Source organism: Hibiscus syriacus, unplaced genomic scaffold (genome assembly GCF_006381635.1).
Source record: "Hibiscus syriacus cultivar Baekdansim isolate YM2019G1 unplaced genomic scaffold, ASM638163v2 tig00110162_pilon, whole genome shotgun sequence".
Taxonomy (NCBI): domain Eukaryota; kingdom Viridiplantae; phylum Streptophyta; class Magnoliopsida; order Malvales; family Malvaceae; genus Hibiscus; species Hibiscus syriacus.
In genome coordinates this window covers 427917-446572 of record NW_024062609.1, presented here as the reverse complement: position 1 = coordinate 446572, position 18656 = coordinate 427917, and the positions used below count along the sequence as shown (strand labels likewise).

The 18656-nt window shown below is 35.4% G+C and overlaps 2 protein-coding genes and 2 pseudogenes across 2 annotated transcripts; 1 reads left to right on the top strand and 3 right to left on the bottom strand.

Annotated features, from left to right (window-relative positions):
* Nucleotides 1-1304: 1304 nt before the first annotated feature.
* On the bottom strand, nucleotides 1305-6006 carry LOC120216597 (peptidyl-prolyl cis-trans isomerase FKBP62-like). The gene is made up of 13 exons (XM_039213962.1): nucleotides 5584-6006; nucleotides 5395-5481; nucleotides 5052-5309; nucleotides 4857-4937; nucleotides 4681-4761; nucleotides 4380-4574; nucleotides 3890-3979; nucleotides 3629-3804; nucleotides 2590-2712; nucleotides 2352-2498; nucleotides 1840-1967; nucleotides 1628-1748; nucleotides 1305-1460 (listed from the first exon to the last, which is right to left on the bottom strand). The coding sequence occupies exons 1-13, from the start codon at nucleotides 5786-5788 to the stop codon at nucleotides 1335-1337; spliced, it is 1818 nt and encodes a 605-aa protein (XP_039069893.1). The 5' UTR covers nucleotides 5789-6006; the 3' UTR covers nucleotides 1305-1334.
* Nucleotides 6007-6711: 705 nt separating this feature from the next.
* On the bottom strand, nucleotides 6712-7457 carry LOC120216575. Its single transcript, XM_039213942.1, has one exon. It carries the CDS (start codon nucleotides 7410-7412, stop codon nucleotides 6948-6950), a length of 465 nt encoding a protein of 154 aa, XP_039069873.1. The 5' UTR covers nucleotides 7413-7457; the 3' UTR covers nucleotides 6712-6947.
* A 2248-nt stretch (nucleotides 7458-9705) lies between these two features.
* Nucleotides 9706-11010, bottom strand: LOC120216560 (annotated as a pseudogene).
* A 3707-nt stretch (nucleotides 11011-14717) lies between these two features.
* On the top strand, nucleotides 14718-16203 carry LOC120216559 (annotated as a pseudogene).
* Nucleotides 16204-18656: the final 2453 nt, after the last annotated feature.

The window sequence follows — 18656 nt, the reverse complement described above, 5'->3', positions numbered from 1 at the left end:
AATGTTGCGAGCGAAACAATTCAACCATTGATTACAGTGCACGCAAAATGCCTACGACAAACGCACAGCCATCCAACTCCTTGCAAGAGTATTAGAGATGGGCATGGGTCGGGTTGGATCAGATTTTCTGTCCACCCAACTCGACCCGAAAATTATAAATACTCCACACGACCCAAACCCGACCTGAAAAATGTACACCTTCCGTCCAATCCGAACCCAACTCATTTTTTATATAAAATCCTAACTCTATCTAACCCGAAATATTATTTTTGATATATAAAAATAGGGATTTTATTGAAAGAAAATAATATATAGAGGTGTATTATTGTAATTATTTTTAAATATATAATGTAAAATTATAATTTTTTTCGTGTCGAATAATTTCACCTTTTTCCTGAACCAAATCGAACTCGATTTTTTTTTAAATCTGAACTTATTAGATCTGGTTGGGTCCTATCCCTATCCCTATGCAAGACCAAGTGGTCACACAAAACCGACGACAAAAGCATAGCCGTCTGACCCCTTGACCGCATTGTCTCTATTAACCTTCACCCAACCTGGAGCTGCACAATTCCAAAAAAAAATGCTTTTAGCTCCATCCAGGGATCGGATAACTTCCTCAAACATTCTTGCAATTAAATCCACGTTCTTTAATGGAATCTTGAGGTTACGACGCAGCCAAAGTACATAGCATGTTCCCAACATTCAAAACTTTGTTTATCGATCCAAAAGAAAACGACGACGACAAGGACCAACTTAATCAAAAGTTCAAAAGTCTGAAAATTTAATTATGTAGTTTTACGTTTTTTGTTTTGTTTCAGGGAAATAAAATGCTATATTTTAGTCCAATAAGGTTAATAATAATTTGAAACGAAATTTTGAAATTTTTCGATCATCATCAAGAATGACCGACCATGATGTAATGTGTAAGACGAAGCTCGACGAAGATGATGATCAACAGCCCGAGCCAAAGTTTTTTCTCAAGAAAGCGAAATCTGCATCTTCACCCACATGCGATCCAACTCGTACCGGATTTTATTACTTCTATGTTTTATTTGTGTAAATTACAAGTCTAGACCTCATATTGTCGCATGTTGTTCAGTTTAACAATTTTGAATGATTTCTTTACTAATTAATTTCCAATTTCTTTTAATTTAGTCATGTTATTCTAACACTAACCTTTTGTTTTACAACCATTCATTTTTCTTAAAAAAAACGAGACAACATACTATTTTTTAAAGGTACCAATTTTTGGATGCAAACTATCTTTAAAAAAACATTCAAAAACTTCTTAAAACTATGATTTTATGAACATTCTAAAATTATCCATTTTCTCAACTCTGATCAACAGCCATTCTATCTTCAGAAGGTGTTGAAGGCTCCCGCACGCATTCCTTTTCCACTGTTGCTGCTCCAGCCTCTTCACTATTCTCATTCTCTGGTTTCTCAACCTTCAATTTCTGCCATAAAAATATTCAAATAGACTCATCTCGACGTTCGTTGAGAAACATTGTCCAACATGCAGTTCATCACAGATACAAGTTAAGGAGTTGATGCAGAATTCTTTTCCTAGGGATGATTGTTTGATCATTCACCACATATAAAAACATTGTTGAACAACTCTCACCTTTATGGGCACAGATGAGTCCTTGGACGCCCGTGCAAACATGTTGGTAAAGAGTTTAGCATCCCTCTTGTTGCTTTCAACTTGGAGTTGTCTCAGTGTCTTCTGAAGTAGTTTCACCTCCCTGGCACATGTAACAGTCATGATTATGGCAACTTGCCAATTACAATGAAACTTGCCTATCGGAATTTGGATTGCATAAGTTCTATATTTACCTGTTTTGGGGGTCGGCCTCAAGAGCTTTCTTGATGTCAAATTCAGCTGAAAGTAAATCTGAAGTTTCCATGTAGGCTTGTGCCCGCCTATATAGAGCTTTCACATTGTGGGACTCGAAATCTAGGACCTATAGGTAGATCATACTTCAGAATAAAATAAGACTTCTTTTCCAGCTAATCGACCAGGTGCAAATCTTTACGTGGGACTCTAAATGTGTATACGCATTCAGAAAGCCAGCGATAATATGAGATACACCCTCGTGGAGAGGCTCTTTCACTATCACATATGTCGAACAATAAAAAGCCCAAAGTAAATATATAATATAAGAGATGCAGAAGTAGATTCCCGATTTTAATGGCAAAAGAGGTTGTCCGTAAAGGAGGTTGATTTCTGTAAATTACTCGTTCATGCTCTGGATACCAGTTTCCAAGACATTTATTACCATTTTAACTAGGGGAATGATCAACCATTTCAATTCTATCAGTTTGGTGTTGGGAGCCAGGCGACTCACCTTGGAACATAACTGGATTGCCCCCTGGAAATCACTTAGTTTGAGGCTACATGCTGCACCATTCAACCAGCAAGAAATCCTCAATTCTTTCATTAACTTTTGCTCATCATCCCGAAAGAGTCCATCTTCACTGACATAGTCCACAGCCTAAAAGCATACGGGATAGATAGCAGGAAATAATTATTTGAACCATGAAGACTTTGTATTTCAATCAGACAAAAACAATGCTTGAGATTACCTTATCATACTTTTTTCCCGCTCGTTGGTAGTTCCCATTTTTGAATAGTACATTCCCTTCTTCTTTCTTTTTCCCAGCAGACTCAATTTTCTCTTTGCTATTAAGTTCCCATGGGGCTTTTTCCTATTAAATTCATTATGCAGATGCAAAACTCAGTAAATAAACATTTCTAACCTCAGCACCAGAACGACACAGTGGGCTGGGGATGAGATAAGAAACCCAATATACAAGGACAGTAGATAAAGATTTACGGAGAATTTGGACGCCACATTCCAAAACTAGATATAAGTGACTATAGAGATATTTGCTACAAAGTACTAAGGGCGGCTTGGTTCACGGAATATAAGATTACCAGTGGGAATAAAAGATTACTAGGAAATAGGATTACTGAGAATGTTGTATTTTGTGTTTGGTTGGTTTAGCAGGAATATAAGATTACCGTATTTTGTTAAAGGAATAAAAGATTATTGAAATGTATATTTGACCAAATTGTCCTTATTATATATATATTTTTTTAACAAGTTGAAAAATATTTATATATTTTCTTTAAGATATTTAAATTCATAAAATTTATATATTTATTTTTTTATAAAATTGAAAATATAAAAAGGTTTAATGAAAGGGTAAACTTTTATTTTAACCCCTGAACTTCATATAAAATTGTAATTATAGACTTTTTTTTATAAATCTAAAATAGTTTAAGGATAAATTTGTAATTTAACATTCGTAAAATTTTTATTATTCAATGACAGAATAAGGATATTTTTGAAAGAAAAAAATAATTTTAAGGGCATTATAATCCAAAACGTCGGTAATCCAACAATACTTAAGGAAAAGGAGGTAATGACATTCCCGGTAATATACCCCAAAAAAATCCACTATTGGTAATGTAAGATTACCGGGAATGACATTCCCGGCCAACCAAACGGGAAATGTGGATTCCATCCCCATGGGAATCTCACATTCCCCAAACCAAACACACCCTAAGGAACAAAAGGAGCTATCTTGTTTAACAAATCTACAGGGCTACATTATTCACCTTAACAAAATCCAACATTTCAACTTCATAGATTAGGTTTGAAGAAGGTGAGACTACAGCAAGTTCCCGCTCTGCAACAACACTACCAAAACCATACTCTGGACTAATTGTCAACAATGCTTTTTCCCCCTTCTTCATTGTTGCTGCTGCTCGGTCCAAACCCGGAATCACTTGTTCTATTTTTTAAATTGATAAATAGTTAGATATGGTCCAAAGTTTATTATTGACAATCTAGAAAAAATTTAATTAGTTTCCACTAACCTTCATCTGTTATAAATTCCAACGGCTGCTCTCCATCAATTCCCTTTTTCTCAAATACAGTACCATCTTCTAACCTAGCGGTATAGCTAACTGTAATTCAAGAAGAAAGTACATAAAGGAGCACCAGTCAAGAAATATTTAGAGCATAGAAATTATGCAAGGCCATGGCCTTGTGATATAATATAATGATCGAGTCGCCTCAATGAAACAATCAATTATCCCAACATTTCCTAAACAAGTTTATAAAAAAAAATTGTGTCCAATTTCATTTCTTGCTGAAAGAGCAAGCAAAGACATACACTTAAAGCTTACCCACCATAAACCTTTCAGATAATTCAATTTATCATCACATATCATATACCTTTAAGATACAATTCAGTGTTGATCCCTTACCAAGTCTAGGTGGAAATGGGAACAATATCACTACATATGAATCTAGTTTGATTTGGATGAACACTGATAAGATATTGTAATGGGTCACTGTACTTACTAGTCACTGCAGCACCTTCATTTGCAACAAGAGCACCCTCTCCCTCCCTCAAAATCTTTTTGAATACCTTACAATCACCAGTAACATCAATAACAGGCTTGAAAGACACCAATTCCAATTCAATGTTCAAAACTGAATTTGGTGTGATACTTGGGAACCCATCAGTGGCATCCTTCCCCTTCTCTCCAAAAGCATCTGCATTGTGCTCAATACATTATAAAACTTGGAAGTATTTGTCTCAAGGAATAAAAGTCGATCAAGACTAGAATTGAAGTAGACCAATTATCAGATGACGGCATACACTTAGGTTGAACGATTAGTTTAACCTTCTCTCCCCTTTTCATTGTTACGATTGCTTTTGTCAATGCAGAACAAAGATGACCTGCAAGAGCAGAAAGCATGTTGAAAACTTCCATTTATAAGAAGTACAATATCTCTTCCAACTGCCATAAAAGTCCGGGATTCAACTAAAATTACCGTCCTTCACATAGAACTCATTTCCTTCTTCGGGAGTTTTTGCAACAATAGTCCCATCAACAAGCGCGACTTGATACTTGACTGCATAAAGAAAAGGAAGGAAATATAAAAAGCTAACACTGTAAACCTCCAATTGACCACTTTAAAGCCAAAGCAAGTAACAGAAAAAGTGCACTATTTAAGAGTTCAATATACCCAGAACTTCATCCAAATCACTAGGCCGTTCATTCCTCTCTCCCTTCTCCATAATCTTCTTAGTAATACCACCATCTTTGCATATATCCACCACTGTTATCCAAGAAAGAAGTTCTACATCAAATTGAATAATAGAATCAGGTGGGACGCCATCACGACCTTCAGATCCATAACCAAGACCCGGAGGCAACGTGAACAATACACGTTCCCCCTTCTTCATAGTTGTAATTCCATGATCCAAACCACTGGCCACTTGACCTATCAAACCCATTAAAACATAAATTGAGGTAAATAAAACAGTTAATCAAGCAGCTCCATCAAGATTAAACCACCCAACACTCACCTTCACCAAGTTTAAAAGTCACTGGTTCACCATTATCCCTTGTGGAAGAAAACTTTGTCCCGTCAAGCAAAGTACCCACAAAATGAACTGCATAGTCTCCATCAGCCTTTACTAAAAAAATCAATAATTCCAAAAAAAACTTTTTTGGAGGGGGGGAATGAAGTCAATAAATAAACATAATGAAATTACCAGTGACTTCGTCGCCAAACTCAGGCGTTTCCCAATGGATACCATTTTTGAGGAGCTTTTTCTTGATACCAGTATTACCCAATTCTCTCTCCTCGCCCACCTTGAGAGGCGGAGCTGATTCAATTTCTTCCCCGGGTTCCTCGTCGAGGTCATCTTCACCCTGAATATCTGACACGTTGGTTCCTTTCCCTTTCTCCATTTCCATCGAATTGGGTACCCTTCTTAGCGAGAGAGTGAAGTAAATGACTTATGAGTTGCTCGTGAAATTTGGGGAACGATGGATGATCAGACAAAACACTGAATAAGTGAAGGTTGTTGAAATTAATGATGTGGTGGGACGGTGATGCCACTGTTGGGAAGTGTTCGATGTTCGGCCCTGTATCTGTGTCGCCTGCTTGGTCAGTTTGAGTTTCTGTAGGTAATGGCGATTACTGTTTTGCTTTAAAGCTTCTAGACTTTTCATTCGGCTCATTACCGGTTCGGTGGTTCATAAATGTTATCCCCTATATTGATTTAATTAAAAAAATATTAAAATACTTGTTTTAAGTATAATTGATATTGTATCGGTTAAACAAGCAAATCAAACATGTCGGCTAAATGAATCATAAGGTATTAAATAATATTATGTTTTAATAATCATATCATCAAAGATAATTGAATAACTTGAAATTTTACTGTGTTGTTGATATATTACTTAGAACGTTGCTCTTAATCATATAAGTCTTCTCTTGAAGGTCGTCGAGTCCAGTTCCTGGCAAGTTGTCTCTGAGTTGTGTTTTGCTTCCAAAAATGGCTGTGTATAAATAAAACGACGCTTTGGAAAAGAGAGTTTCCAGTTACTGGGTTAATTTTAGCCTTGTTATAGTCTTTTTTTTTCAGTTCTTAGTTGTGTATTGATTGCAGAGTGGATGTTGTGAGATTGGGTGTTTCTTGGTGTGACAATTCCTATTTCCTACTACCAAACCACAGATCAAATATGTATATATCCTTTCCTGATGCTACAGAAGATGATGATAGACAACTATCAAATATATAAGCATTAACATATATATATATAATATAACTCCACTACAATTAAGGATTTTGTTTTCAACAAAGTGATGACAAGTAAAACACAATTTCTTTTCATTCTAAAATGCCCTGCATGTACACATGTAATAGATATCATTTCCTTCAATTCCTTGCCTTTGATTTATTATCTTTTAGGCCATCATTGCCACTTTAGACTTTCTACAGATGAGGTCAAATTATACTGGTGTTATCCCAAATCTATCATATTCTGGAAACACAGCTCAGAACTAGAAGAATAACAAAGAGAGAACAGGAAGGGTTCTCTTTACTCCCCCTCAAATGCAATTACATAATCAATAGGAATCGAAAGTACTTGCTTCCGTGACACCATAGCTTTTGCTTCTCGTATACAACAAATCTCGCTTCTCATCCACAACAGCTTCGTTTTCTTTAAATTCACAAGGGTTTTCCTCATCAATTCTTCCCATCGCAACACTGGAGCTCTTTGGCAACCCCATCTGCACCCTCGATTGTTGTTGTTGAAAAAGCATCTCCACTTCGTTCCTATGACCCATGCTCCTAACTGACGCAGCCCTAATAAGCTCTTTAAGATCATCGTTGTCGATGGAGGCTGCCGAGCTCATACTAAAGCTCCTCGGGTATTGCCCGGAACAGCCACCCGAGACATGCCCATAGCTGACACTTGAAGCACAGCTTGTCAAACTTCTAACGTATAGATCCCTGGCTTTTCCAAACGCTTTCAAAGGAACGGTAATGAACCGCATGAACTTGTTATGGTTATGCCCTTTGCTTCTCATTCTGCAACTTTCTTTTCAGGTCGAAATTTGGTGAATGAAAAGTGATTAAAGAAATGGGGGGTTTTATAAAAATAATTGAAAAGTTTAAAAAAATAAATAAATGTTCGGAAACGAGTTAGGTTGAAGTGGTGGGGTTTTATAATATTTATATTTTCTCTTGTATACGGTTCGAATTAAAAATCCAAAATATTGACATAGGAAAAAAACCAAAAGGAAAAGAATACTTGCGTATTATATGTGTCTGGTAGTATTTGTAGCTAAGTCGTAAAATAAAAATAAAAAGAAATTTTAAATTTATTGTTTACGAACGTACCTTTTAACCATTCGCACTAAAGCGATTATTTTTTAAAGAAAGTTGAGCAAGTCCGTCACATTTTGAAAATCATTTACAACATTTTTTTTAAAAAAAAAAATATGAGAATCATTCTATTAATTTAATGGAAATTTCTACACCGCTCGACGAGCAGCGAGGAGCACTACTAATGACAAACAACATTAATTTAAGTTATAAAAATTAAAATTCTAAAGGGTTCAACGTATAATTATAAATTAGTAAAAAATTTAAAGATAAATTATTTAAAATAAATGGTAAAATATACCACTAACCACCTAACTATTACCACTTTTCATTTTGACCGTTATTTTTTGAAATTTTGTCAATCAAGTCACTCAACTATTTAAATGCATTCAATTAAGCCACTTGTCGTTAATATTTATCGGAGAAGCTGATGTGACAGTTAAAATATTTGGTATAATAACACATTTGGTCACTGTTACTTATATATTCTATCAATTTGGTCCTAATTTTAATAAATTAAAATAAACTTAACCCTCGAATCTTTAATTTTTAAATGATTTTAAAAGTTACGACATATTCTATATTTATAACAAAACAAAATTTTTACTAGAAATTTCATTTATGGTTCTAAGAAGCATCTTGTCAATGGCACCGTAACCTCTTTTGGTTTTAAAGAAAATATAGTTGACTAGCTCATGCATATAAAGTTCGCTGAACAAAATTTTTATCCTACTACTATTTGTAAATGATATTCTACTAAAAAATGTGATATAGTCTAACCTATAAAACTAAGAAATTTTTATCCTGTAAATTTCTAATAGAAAAAGGTGACATATATCTCTTTCACGTTTGACACAGTATTCCTTTAAAATTTTAAAAATTTATCTCATATCATAAAATTTTATACTGATAAGATTCTCGATGGACTTAGCATGGAAAGTTTTGCACAAGAGATTGACCTATATTAAAAGGGCGATAAATTTAGTTTGCTTTAAATTTAATATCATAAATTATTGCTTGAGTATTCATTTTTTAGAAAAAGGTTTAATATCATAAATTTCACGTTATAAATTTTGTCTTGTTATAAAGATAAAATATGTTGTAGCTTTTAAAATTAAAATAAAAAGTTGAATTTTGGGTCATTGTATATGTCACAATTTGATTTAAAGGTTAAGTTTATATTAATTTATTAAAATTAGGACCAAATTGATAGAATATATAAGTAATAGTAACCAAATGTGTAATTATACCAAATATTTTAACTGTCACATCAGTTTCTCCGTTAAATATTAACTGGAAGTGGCTTAATTAAATGTATTTAAATAGTCGAGTGATCTGATTGACAAAATTTCAAAAAATATTGGTCAAAAAGAAAAGGGACAATAGTTGGGTGATCATTGGTATAATTTACCCTTTATTTTAAATATTTATCTTTAAATTTTTAAATAATTTATAATTATACGTTAAGTCTTTTCGAATTTAAATCTTTTGAAATTAAATTAATAGTGCTCATCGTTAGTTGTGCTCATCGCTACCCATCAAGCGTAGAAGAATCATCATAATTTAAAAATAATTTAATGTTGCATATTAAAAATCATTTAATGTTGTATTTATGCTTTTAGATTCGAAATAGTATGATGGATTATAAACTACACAAATGGTCATTGAAATTTGAGTAAATTTTTTTTTTCCACTAAAATTTTAAAAGTAATAAATCAATCATTAACATTATCTATTTATAACAAATCGATCACTCACTGTTAACGTTGGTAACAAAATGTTTACTTGCCATGTTAACCAACTGACCTGCACAGTTTTTGCCACACAAGATAAAAATTTTGATCGGGTTTGACTATTTAGCTTTCCCCGCCATCTCTATCGTCCTAGGTTCATTACCCAGAGATAATCTCTGCCATTCATTGGAAACCTCCATCGCTTTAAGAAAATTAGGTTTCAAAGAATAAATAATTTCTAGCAATAAATAAGAAGAAAAATTCAAAAAGATCTTTTGATGTTCTTGAAATCCAAAGAATCAATACACTCTAATCCAGCTCTGTAAGGATTCAACAACTTCAAAAGCTCAGTTGCTTTCTCTTTGATTTCAATGTTGCACCCAACTTGTATCAACAAAAGATTTTGAAACGCACCAACTTGAAGAGCTTCCATCAACGCTTTTTCTTCATATTTGCTTAGCTTTCATATGGCCAAAACAGAGTACTTGGTTGCTAGTTCTGAAACACACAATATCTTCTTCTTCATAATTGCTTAGCTTTCATATGGCCGAAACAGAGTACTTGATTGCTAGTTCTGAAACACACAATATCTTCTTGATGAGAAATGATATTATCGGAGCGTCGTCGTAAGCAAATTCCATCCACTGTTTGGTCTTGCAGAATTTGCCCATAACACCTAAAGCCCTCTCACAATAGCTCTTTTCGAATTCGATTATGGATTCAACCAGTAAAGAAACGAGACCCATTTTGATAAATCCAACCTTTGTTTTCTCGTTTGATGATGAAATCGTGTGGTAAATCACCATTAGAGAAGCTTTCGTGACCGAAGGAGAAATTGGGTCTTTAATGAACTTGAACATGATTCCACTGCCTCCATCAATAGCGACCAAGTGTTCTTTGTATAGCTGGTCACGAAATAAACTCTTTAATGATGTTATTGGATTTCTGCTTCGCTAAAACGTCGTTTCGTTTCAAAAACCAGACCATGCAACGCAAAGAAGGTTTTGATCTAAGGAACAATTGAGCCTCTCGAGCAAGTGGAAACATCCAGTTCATTACATACAATATTCCTCCAATACATTGGCATTATTATCTAATTAGTCGTTTGTGAATGCGTTGAACGCATCGACGAGGACATCGACAGCTTCATTTGCGATAATGCATAACCTTTTTTGTTGGCTTTCGAGACCTCATTTTTTGATTTTATGAACGTAATTCAGATAGTCATATCAGTTCAATCATCTCTTTGAATCGATACTAAAAAATAAAACCTCAAAGACCTCGATTGAGTTTATAGGGATTCTCGGTGCACCACTCTTGGATCATTTTCCTGAGAAAATTAATGGGGTATCTGATCGAAACTTGTAAAGACTTCAAAATAGGGCAGGTGAAATGCCCATCTTCAAGTCATTTCTCGATCGTAAATCATCCCAAAAGTTATTGTCACCTGATCCTTCATAAGATCAAGAGTTATTTGGCAAATGAAATGCTCTGGGATCTCAAGTTCCTTATGATGCACTTTTTTATCTCTATTTCTGGGTTTTCTCTTCGTCCTACTGAAAATCATTTCCACGTGCTAATATATCAGAGCGAATGAATCCAAAGGAAAAAGGTTAATTTGTTTTTGATTTTGTGATGGGAGGATGAAGCTTCTTGAGATTTATATATTGAGCAGAATCTGGGATCTTTTATACGATGTTCAAAATGAATGGGGCGATGGAGAATTTAGTAGGTATTGATTGTCTCTGTTGGAAACGTCTCTAGTGGCTGCAACTTATCCTAGTTTTTAGGAGTTTGTTATGCATTATACTTAATCAAGTTTAGTTGTTATTTTTTTAGCTAAGTAGTTGCCATGTTTTATGTTAGTGGCAGTACATGGAAACATGGGTAGAAGCTTCAGCTTATTAGTTATTTGTGATGTATTTGAGCATGTTTTATGTTTTAATGTCTTTCATCTCTTTTTGTTTTTACTATAGATTGGTATCAGAGCTTACAGCAAGTGAGAAAGAAGTGATAAGCAAGACTATCCATCATGTCAACACTGTGGAAAGAAGGGTCACCCACCTCACAAATATTGGAGGAGGCCAGATGTTAGATACAACAAGTGTAAACTCTTGGGACACATTGCAAAGATATGCAAGTACAAAGAGCAATATCGGCAAAGTGAGGCTCAGGTTGTTGAGCAAAAAGAGGATTAACTATTTTTTGCTTCTTGTTTTGCAACTAGTATTGCAAATGAAAGTTGGCTGATTGATAGTGGTTGCACCAATCATATGACACATGATATTGAGCTTTTCAAAGAGCTTAATAAGGCGGTTGTGTCAAAAGCAGAATTGGAAATTGAGATTTCTTTGTTGTCAAAGGTAAATGTACTATTGCCATTGAAAGTAGTCTTGGTACTAAGTTAATTCAATATGTTTCTTATGTTCCTGAAATTAATTAGAACCTGTTAAGTGTGGGTCAGCTACTTGAAAAAGGCTACAAAGTTGTGTTTGAAGACAGGATGTGTTCGATAAAAGATTCAAGTGGGTCTGACATGTTCAAGGTCAATATGAAGGGAAAAAAACTTCTCTTTAAATATGATGGAGATAGAGTAGGCTGCTATGATGAGTTCGGTTACTAAAACTGAGCTTTGGCATAAGAGGATGGGACATTTCAACCACGCTGCTCTATTGTATATGAGGAGAAAGAATCTTGCAAGAGGAATTCCTCCTCTGGATGATTACTTAATAAGTTGTAAAGCATGCAGATTTGGAAAGCAAACTATACTCCCGTTTTCGAATTCAACAAGCAGGGCTAGAACAAAGCTACAACAAATACATACGGATATTGGAGGGGCTATACCTGAATTATCTTTAAAGGGAAGTAAATATTATATTCTCTTTATTGATGATTTTAGTAGAATGTGTTGGATTTATTTCTTGAAATTCAAGTCTGAAGTGGCAGGAGTTTTTTGGAAATTTAAAGCTTGGGTCGAGAACCAAAGTGGCTGTAAAATTCAGGTCATAAGATCTGATAATGGCAAGGAATACACCTCAGAACAGTTCAATATGTTTTGCGAAGATGCTGGAATTGAGCACCAACTCACTGCTCCGTATACTCCGAAGCAAAATGGAGTGAGTGAGATGAAAAACAAAACTGTAATGGAGATGGTACGGTGTATGCTACATGAGAAAGGGTTACCGAAGAAGTTTTGGGTAGAAGTTGCGAATACAGCTGTGTTCCTGTTGAATAGGCTTCCCATGAAGGCAGTGCAAGGGAAAACTCCATTTAAAGCATGGTATGGTTATAAACCTTTTATCCAGAATCTTAAAGTTTTTGGTTGTGTTTTTTCACTTATATACCTACTGTGAAACGAGATAAATTGGATAAAAAGGCAAATTCTGGAATTTGTATTGGTTATATCATAGCTTCAAAGGCTTATAGAGACTATTAGCCCAAAATTGGTAATATTCTAATAAGTCGATATGTTCATTTTGTTGAAGATCAAAAGTGGAATTAGAAAGATGAAGAAGTGAATCTAGTTCCTAATATTGAATCATTTGAGGATGAGAATATTGATGATCCTCCAGTTAGGGGAACTAAATTACTTTTTGACATCTATGAAAGGTGTAATGTTGGTGTTTTAGAACCGACAGATTTTTATATAGCTAAAGATGATCCAAGATGGATATCAGCAATGCAAGAGGAGATCCGTATGATTGAAGGGAATCAAACATGGGAGTTGGTTCCTTGGCCTTGTCACAAGAAGGTCACCGGAGTAAAGTGGGTGTTTAGAACCAAGTTAAATACAGATGGTTCTATTAGCAAGAACAAAGCCAGACTTGTAGTGAAAGGATTTGCTCAAGTGTTTGGGGTAGATTTTTCAGAGACTTTTGCTTATGTTGCTCGACTTGATATAGTCAGATTGCTTCTTGCATTGGTTGCACAAAAGAGATGGAAGGTATTTTAACTAGATGTGAAATCTGTCTTTCTTAATGGCTATTTGCATGAGGAAATTTACGTTGAACAGCCTGAAGGTTTTGTGGTGGATGGAGAGGAGAATAAGGTGTACTTGCTTAAAAAGGCCTTGTACGGCTTAAAATAGGCTCCACGGGCATGATACGCTAGAATCGATGAGCATCTCCTTAGTCTTGGTTTCGAAAAAAGTCCAAGTGAGCCAACACTATATGTCAAGCATTCAACTGTTGATATTTTAATCGTTTCTATTTATGTAGATGATATATTAGTGACTGGAAATAATGATGTGTTGGTTCGAAACTTTAAGGAATAAATGATGAAAGTATTTGAAATGACAGACTTGGGGATCATGGCATATTTTCTTGGGATGGAGGTAAGACAAGATCATCAAGGAGTCTTTATTTGTCAAAGAAAGTATGCTAAAGAGATCTTGAAGAAGTTTTACATAGAGAATTGCAAGTCAGTAAGTACTTCAATGAATAAAAAAAAGAGACTTTGAAAAGAATATGGTGCAAAAAAGGTTGAAGAGGATGTCTATCGGAGTCTTATAGGCTATCTAATGTATCTCACAACAACAAGACCTGACATTTTGCATGTTGTAAGTGTCCTCGCCAGATTCTCCCAAGCTGCTAGTGAAGAATATTTTATTGCTGCTAAACGACTGCTGAGATATGTCAAAGGAACTATTGACTATGGTGTCCTGTTCAAACATGGTCAAGAATTCAATTTTCATGGATTCTCTTATAGTGATCGGGGAGGATCCTTAGATGACATGAAAAGCACTTCAGGATATTGTTTCACGATTGGTTCAGGAATGTTCTCTTGGAGTTCAAAGAAGCAAGATATAGTGGCTCAATCCACTGTTGAAGCGGAGTTTATAGCTGCTACAGTAGTTGTAAATCAAGCCTTATGGTTGAGGAAGATTTTGAATGATTTATACTTGGAACAAAGGAGGAACACAGAAGTGTTTGTGGATAACCAAGCTACTATTGCAATCTCCAATAATCCAGTCTTTCATGGAAAGACCAAACACTTTAACATTAAACTTTATTTTCTTAGAGAAGTCCATAAGAATGGTGAAGTTTCTTTGCTCTACTGCAGCACAAATGACCAACTGACTGATATATTTACTGGTTGTAAATCAAGCCTTATGGTTGAGGAAGATTTTGAATGATTTATACTTGGAACAAAGAAGGAGCAAAGAAGTGTTTGTGGATAACCAAGATGCCATTGCAATCTCCAATAATCCAGTCTTTCATGGAAAGACCAAACACTTTAACATTAAACTTTATTTTCTTAAAGAAGTCTAGAAGAATGGTGAAGTTTCTTTGCTCTATTGCAGCACAAATGACCAACTGGTTGATATATTTACTAAGGCTCTTCCAAGGAGCAGGTTTGAATCATTGAGAAAAGCTTTAGGAGTTTGCAGTTACTGATTCAAGGAGGAGTGTTAGAAATGTCTTTGGTGGATGCAACTTATCCTAGTTTTTAGGAGTTTGTTATGAATTTTACTTAATCAAGTTTAGTTGTTGTTTTTTAGCTAAGTAGTTGTCATGTTTTATGTTAGTGGCAGTACATGGAAACATGGGTAGAAGTTTCAGCTTATTAGTTATTTGTGATGTATTTAAGCAGATTTTTACTTAAATGAAAATTATGTCTTTCATCTCTTTCTGTTTTTACTACAGTCTCTAGGTAATGAATTTAGGACGATGGAGATGGTAAGGGAAGCTAAATAGTCAAATTCGGTTAAAATTCCCATCTTGCGTGGAAAAAATAGTGTAGGTCAATTTATTAACGTGCCACGTTAGCACCCAAATTAATTATTGTTAATGGTGAGTGACCGATTTATTACTTTTAAAAATTCAGTGGAAAAAACGAAACCTTATCCAAACTTTAGTGCCCATTTGTGTAGGTTTACCCTAATCATATTTTAGAATAAACTACATAATTAATTATATTATATTTAATTTTAATTATCAAACTGCATTTTTTGAAAAAGTATTCGAAAATTTGATCAATTACACCTTATCTTAATGATACGACTGGATGTAATCACTGTAAATAGTCGACTATTTTTGCAGGCATCTGACATACATGTCACCATTGGTAGAGTCCCTGGAGGAGATTGGTCATGTGAGTGGGGAAACCCTGTTTGGAGCTACATACGACTTCCAATGGTCTCCTTTCCCATCGTTTGGGAAGCCTTTATGTACTCCAGCTTCTCAACGATTTATCAAACACTTGTTGCACTTTGAGCACTTTGGGGTGGCACGGTTCAAGAAATATTGGCTTTTTGTTTCGCAGCGTCTCTAATTAATCCATTGGTGGTAAGGGGAGAGCAAATTAGCTCCGAAAGTAATCTCTGTATGGCTACCAAGCTTTTTGGCTGGCCTTACAAAATGCTCTTGTGATCACTCCAATCAAGGCTTATCCAGCTCATGATATCCCCCAATTTTTTGAATGACATAGGATTTCTAGAAGGGGTGATTCCTTATAAATCACGAATCCTGCCCTTGACAGAAGCACTACCAGCTCACAATGATGGTGTCACCACAATAGTGAAGACCACAGAGACTTTGTTCTACGAGAAAGCAGGGTTGGATGAGCATCCAGAGGTGGTTTATGGGGATGGAGACGGGACGGTGAGCCTGCTGACACTCGAGCCGCGGTGGAATTTGAGAAAAGCAAACCACCTACACAGGCTACACTGATAGGAACCAGTAGTATTTCTCGTACTTCAATACTGGAAGAGAGTGCAGCACTTGAAGATAACACCAAAAATTTGTGCAATCAATTTTGAATCCCAGGTGAAGATCTCTTTTGGGTAGAACCATCTACCACAAACCTTCAGTCTCCAACCAAGTACATACATATTTTTTAGATATGCCGTTGTAACTAAACAAGACAATTTTATGTTTTCTTTTTCCACACACATCCTACAAACCAAAGCTTTCAACTTTGGATCTAGCATGAACACCAAAGAGAATATGAAGCTTGGCACATGGATTTGGGCTTTACTGTTGTTTTAGACATAAGAGTCGCCTAAGCTAGTGGCCTAAAAATGATTACGTTTGCCTTCAGAGAAAGGTAAACCAGCCCCATCCAACATGAGATATGCCAGAGTTTTTAAATTTCTCTATAAAGTAAGAATTTTTTACTTTGGTTGATGCTCTTTTGCGATACAAGTATGTGATGTTAGTGCCTATCTCGATATTATCTTTTAAGATAATACTTTTCGTGATTTATAATCGAGTATTTATACTAATTTCTAAATTTACATAAAGTTTACTCTTTTATCTTTATACAATTAATGACATGAATTTTTAAAAAAAAATATGATTTTCACTAATACTAAAAAAAAGTTTAGCCTTTTTCTTGATTAATTTTAATGATTTCATAAAGATCATATCCTTAATTCAAAAAAGATCACTTCCTCTCTTGGTTGTTATAAAACAGCACAAGTTATTATTTTTGTAAAAAAATTCCATTAGGATATATAAATAAAAGGGTAAACTACGTCAATGGTCACTTATGTTTGGGTAGTGTTCGTTTTCACCACTGATGTTTAAAAAGTCATGAATCGATCACTAACATTATCGTTTATTATAAAATAATCACTTGACGTTAACGGCCGTTTGTATGTGTCACAGAAAAACATAACTGGACCATTATATGTCGACATGAATAGTTGACCGCCACAACTTCAACTCAAGCCCATCTTCTTCCTCGACCCATCTTCTTAGTCTTTGTTTCTCTTCACTTTTCTTCTCCATAGCTTCTCAATAAAAAAAAAATTACAATCAACCCAAACATTGTCCTAAAAATTAATAGCATAATTTTTCAAATATTTATTTATTTTAATGGAACATACCCAAAATGAAGAAAGGCGCATGGGAGGAATCTAGAACGACGAGAAGCGTACCACGATGATGGAGTCTGCGAGGGATGTCGATATAAAGAGTACCTTCGAGGCCCGGTTGAATCAAATGGCAATGCAGATCAAGCAGGCTTGGGCTTCTTCGCAGGATGCTCGAATGGAGTCGAAGGCATATTAGGCTGTGTGAGGAGGAAAAGCGGGCGAAAATTCGAGCCCTTGATGCCCAGTATGCTCCCTTTTGTAAGCGGCTACCAAAATTCGACATATTCTTCATACATGCCAAGCCAAGTGATTCAAAATTTAGTGTTCCCGCAGAATACCAGTAGAAGTAGAGTAAACTTATACGAGTCACTTACCCGGAAACACCGCCATCTTCACTTGTAATTTGCTTCCTCATTTTTAGTTTCTTGGGTAATTTGGACTGGACTGCGCTAACGTCGCCAAGCTCGCCAAAACTGCTATCCATGTGCCTTTCTTCATTTTGGTTATGTTCCATTAAAATAAATCCCAATCTGAAAAATTACGCTATTAATTTTTAGGATAACATTTGGGTTAATTGTAAATTTGTTTTGTAGACACCCGTTTTTTTCCTAGTCTTTTTTTATTTATTTAGTTTTATATTTTATTATTATTATTATTATTATTTAATATGCATTTACATTATTTTTTTTAGGCTTAATGGGCAGCCCAGATTACAAGCCCAAGACCTAGTCTACCCAACCCACTCAGACAGGCCCAAACAAAGGATCCAACTCAGCTAGGGTTTCACCCTATTCTCCCTAACCGTCTTTAACACCAGCCGTTAGATCTGGAGGAAGATCAACGACCCACAAGCAACCCATATTAGGGTTTCAACCCTAAACATATCATCCAGTAGCCGCCGCCGCTTCAACTCCTCAGCTTCCTAGCCGTGAGCCGATCACCGAGCCTTCGCCGAGTTCCCGAGCCACCAAGACGAGCCTCCCTTCCGACCGTCTCTGTCGACGTTATCACCAACAGTGACCGAGACCACATCAGTCATACAAATCAAAAAGAAAACCCGATTAAAAAATCAAATAAAATCATGCAAGTACACAAGAAATCTCGAGGAAACAGAAGAGTCTATCTATCAGTCAATCCATCACAAAATCAGCAGAGAAGATATAACCAATGATACATGCAAAGATAAAAAGACAGAGAGGGAAATATCAGGGGACCATTCGGTTTTCCAGATAAAATAGGAAAGAAGAAATACCATATGAAGCATTTGAACAAAACAAAGAAAATATAGAGGTGAGAGGTGGAGATTTTACCTTTCTTGGGTCTTCGTCGGAGTCACTAATCGGTGGGTCTCAGTTGGGGTTGTTTCGTGACCCAGGGAGGTGGTTGTAGGGCTC

Bases quoted from the DNA above. Each gene is read 5' to 3' on its own strand.
- LOC120216575 (XM_039213942.1), bottom strand. From the start codon at position 7,412: ATGAGAAGCAAAGGGCATAACCATAACAAGTTCATGCGGTTCATTACC.
- LOC120216597 (XM_039213962.1), bottom strand. From the start codon at position 5,788: ATGGAAATGGAGAAAGGGAAAGGAACCAACGTGTCAGATATTCAGGGT. The intron at 5,310-5,394 runs GTGAGTGTTGGG...TGGGTTTGATAG, and splicing joins GACTTTTAAACTTGGTGAAG to GTCAAGTGGCCAGTGGTTTG. The intron at 2,713-3,628 runs GTGAATAATGTA...TGAATTTAATAG, and splicing joins AAATGTTGGATTTTGTTAAG to GAAAAAGCCCCATGGGAACT.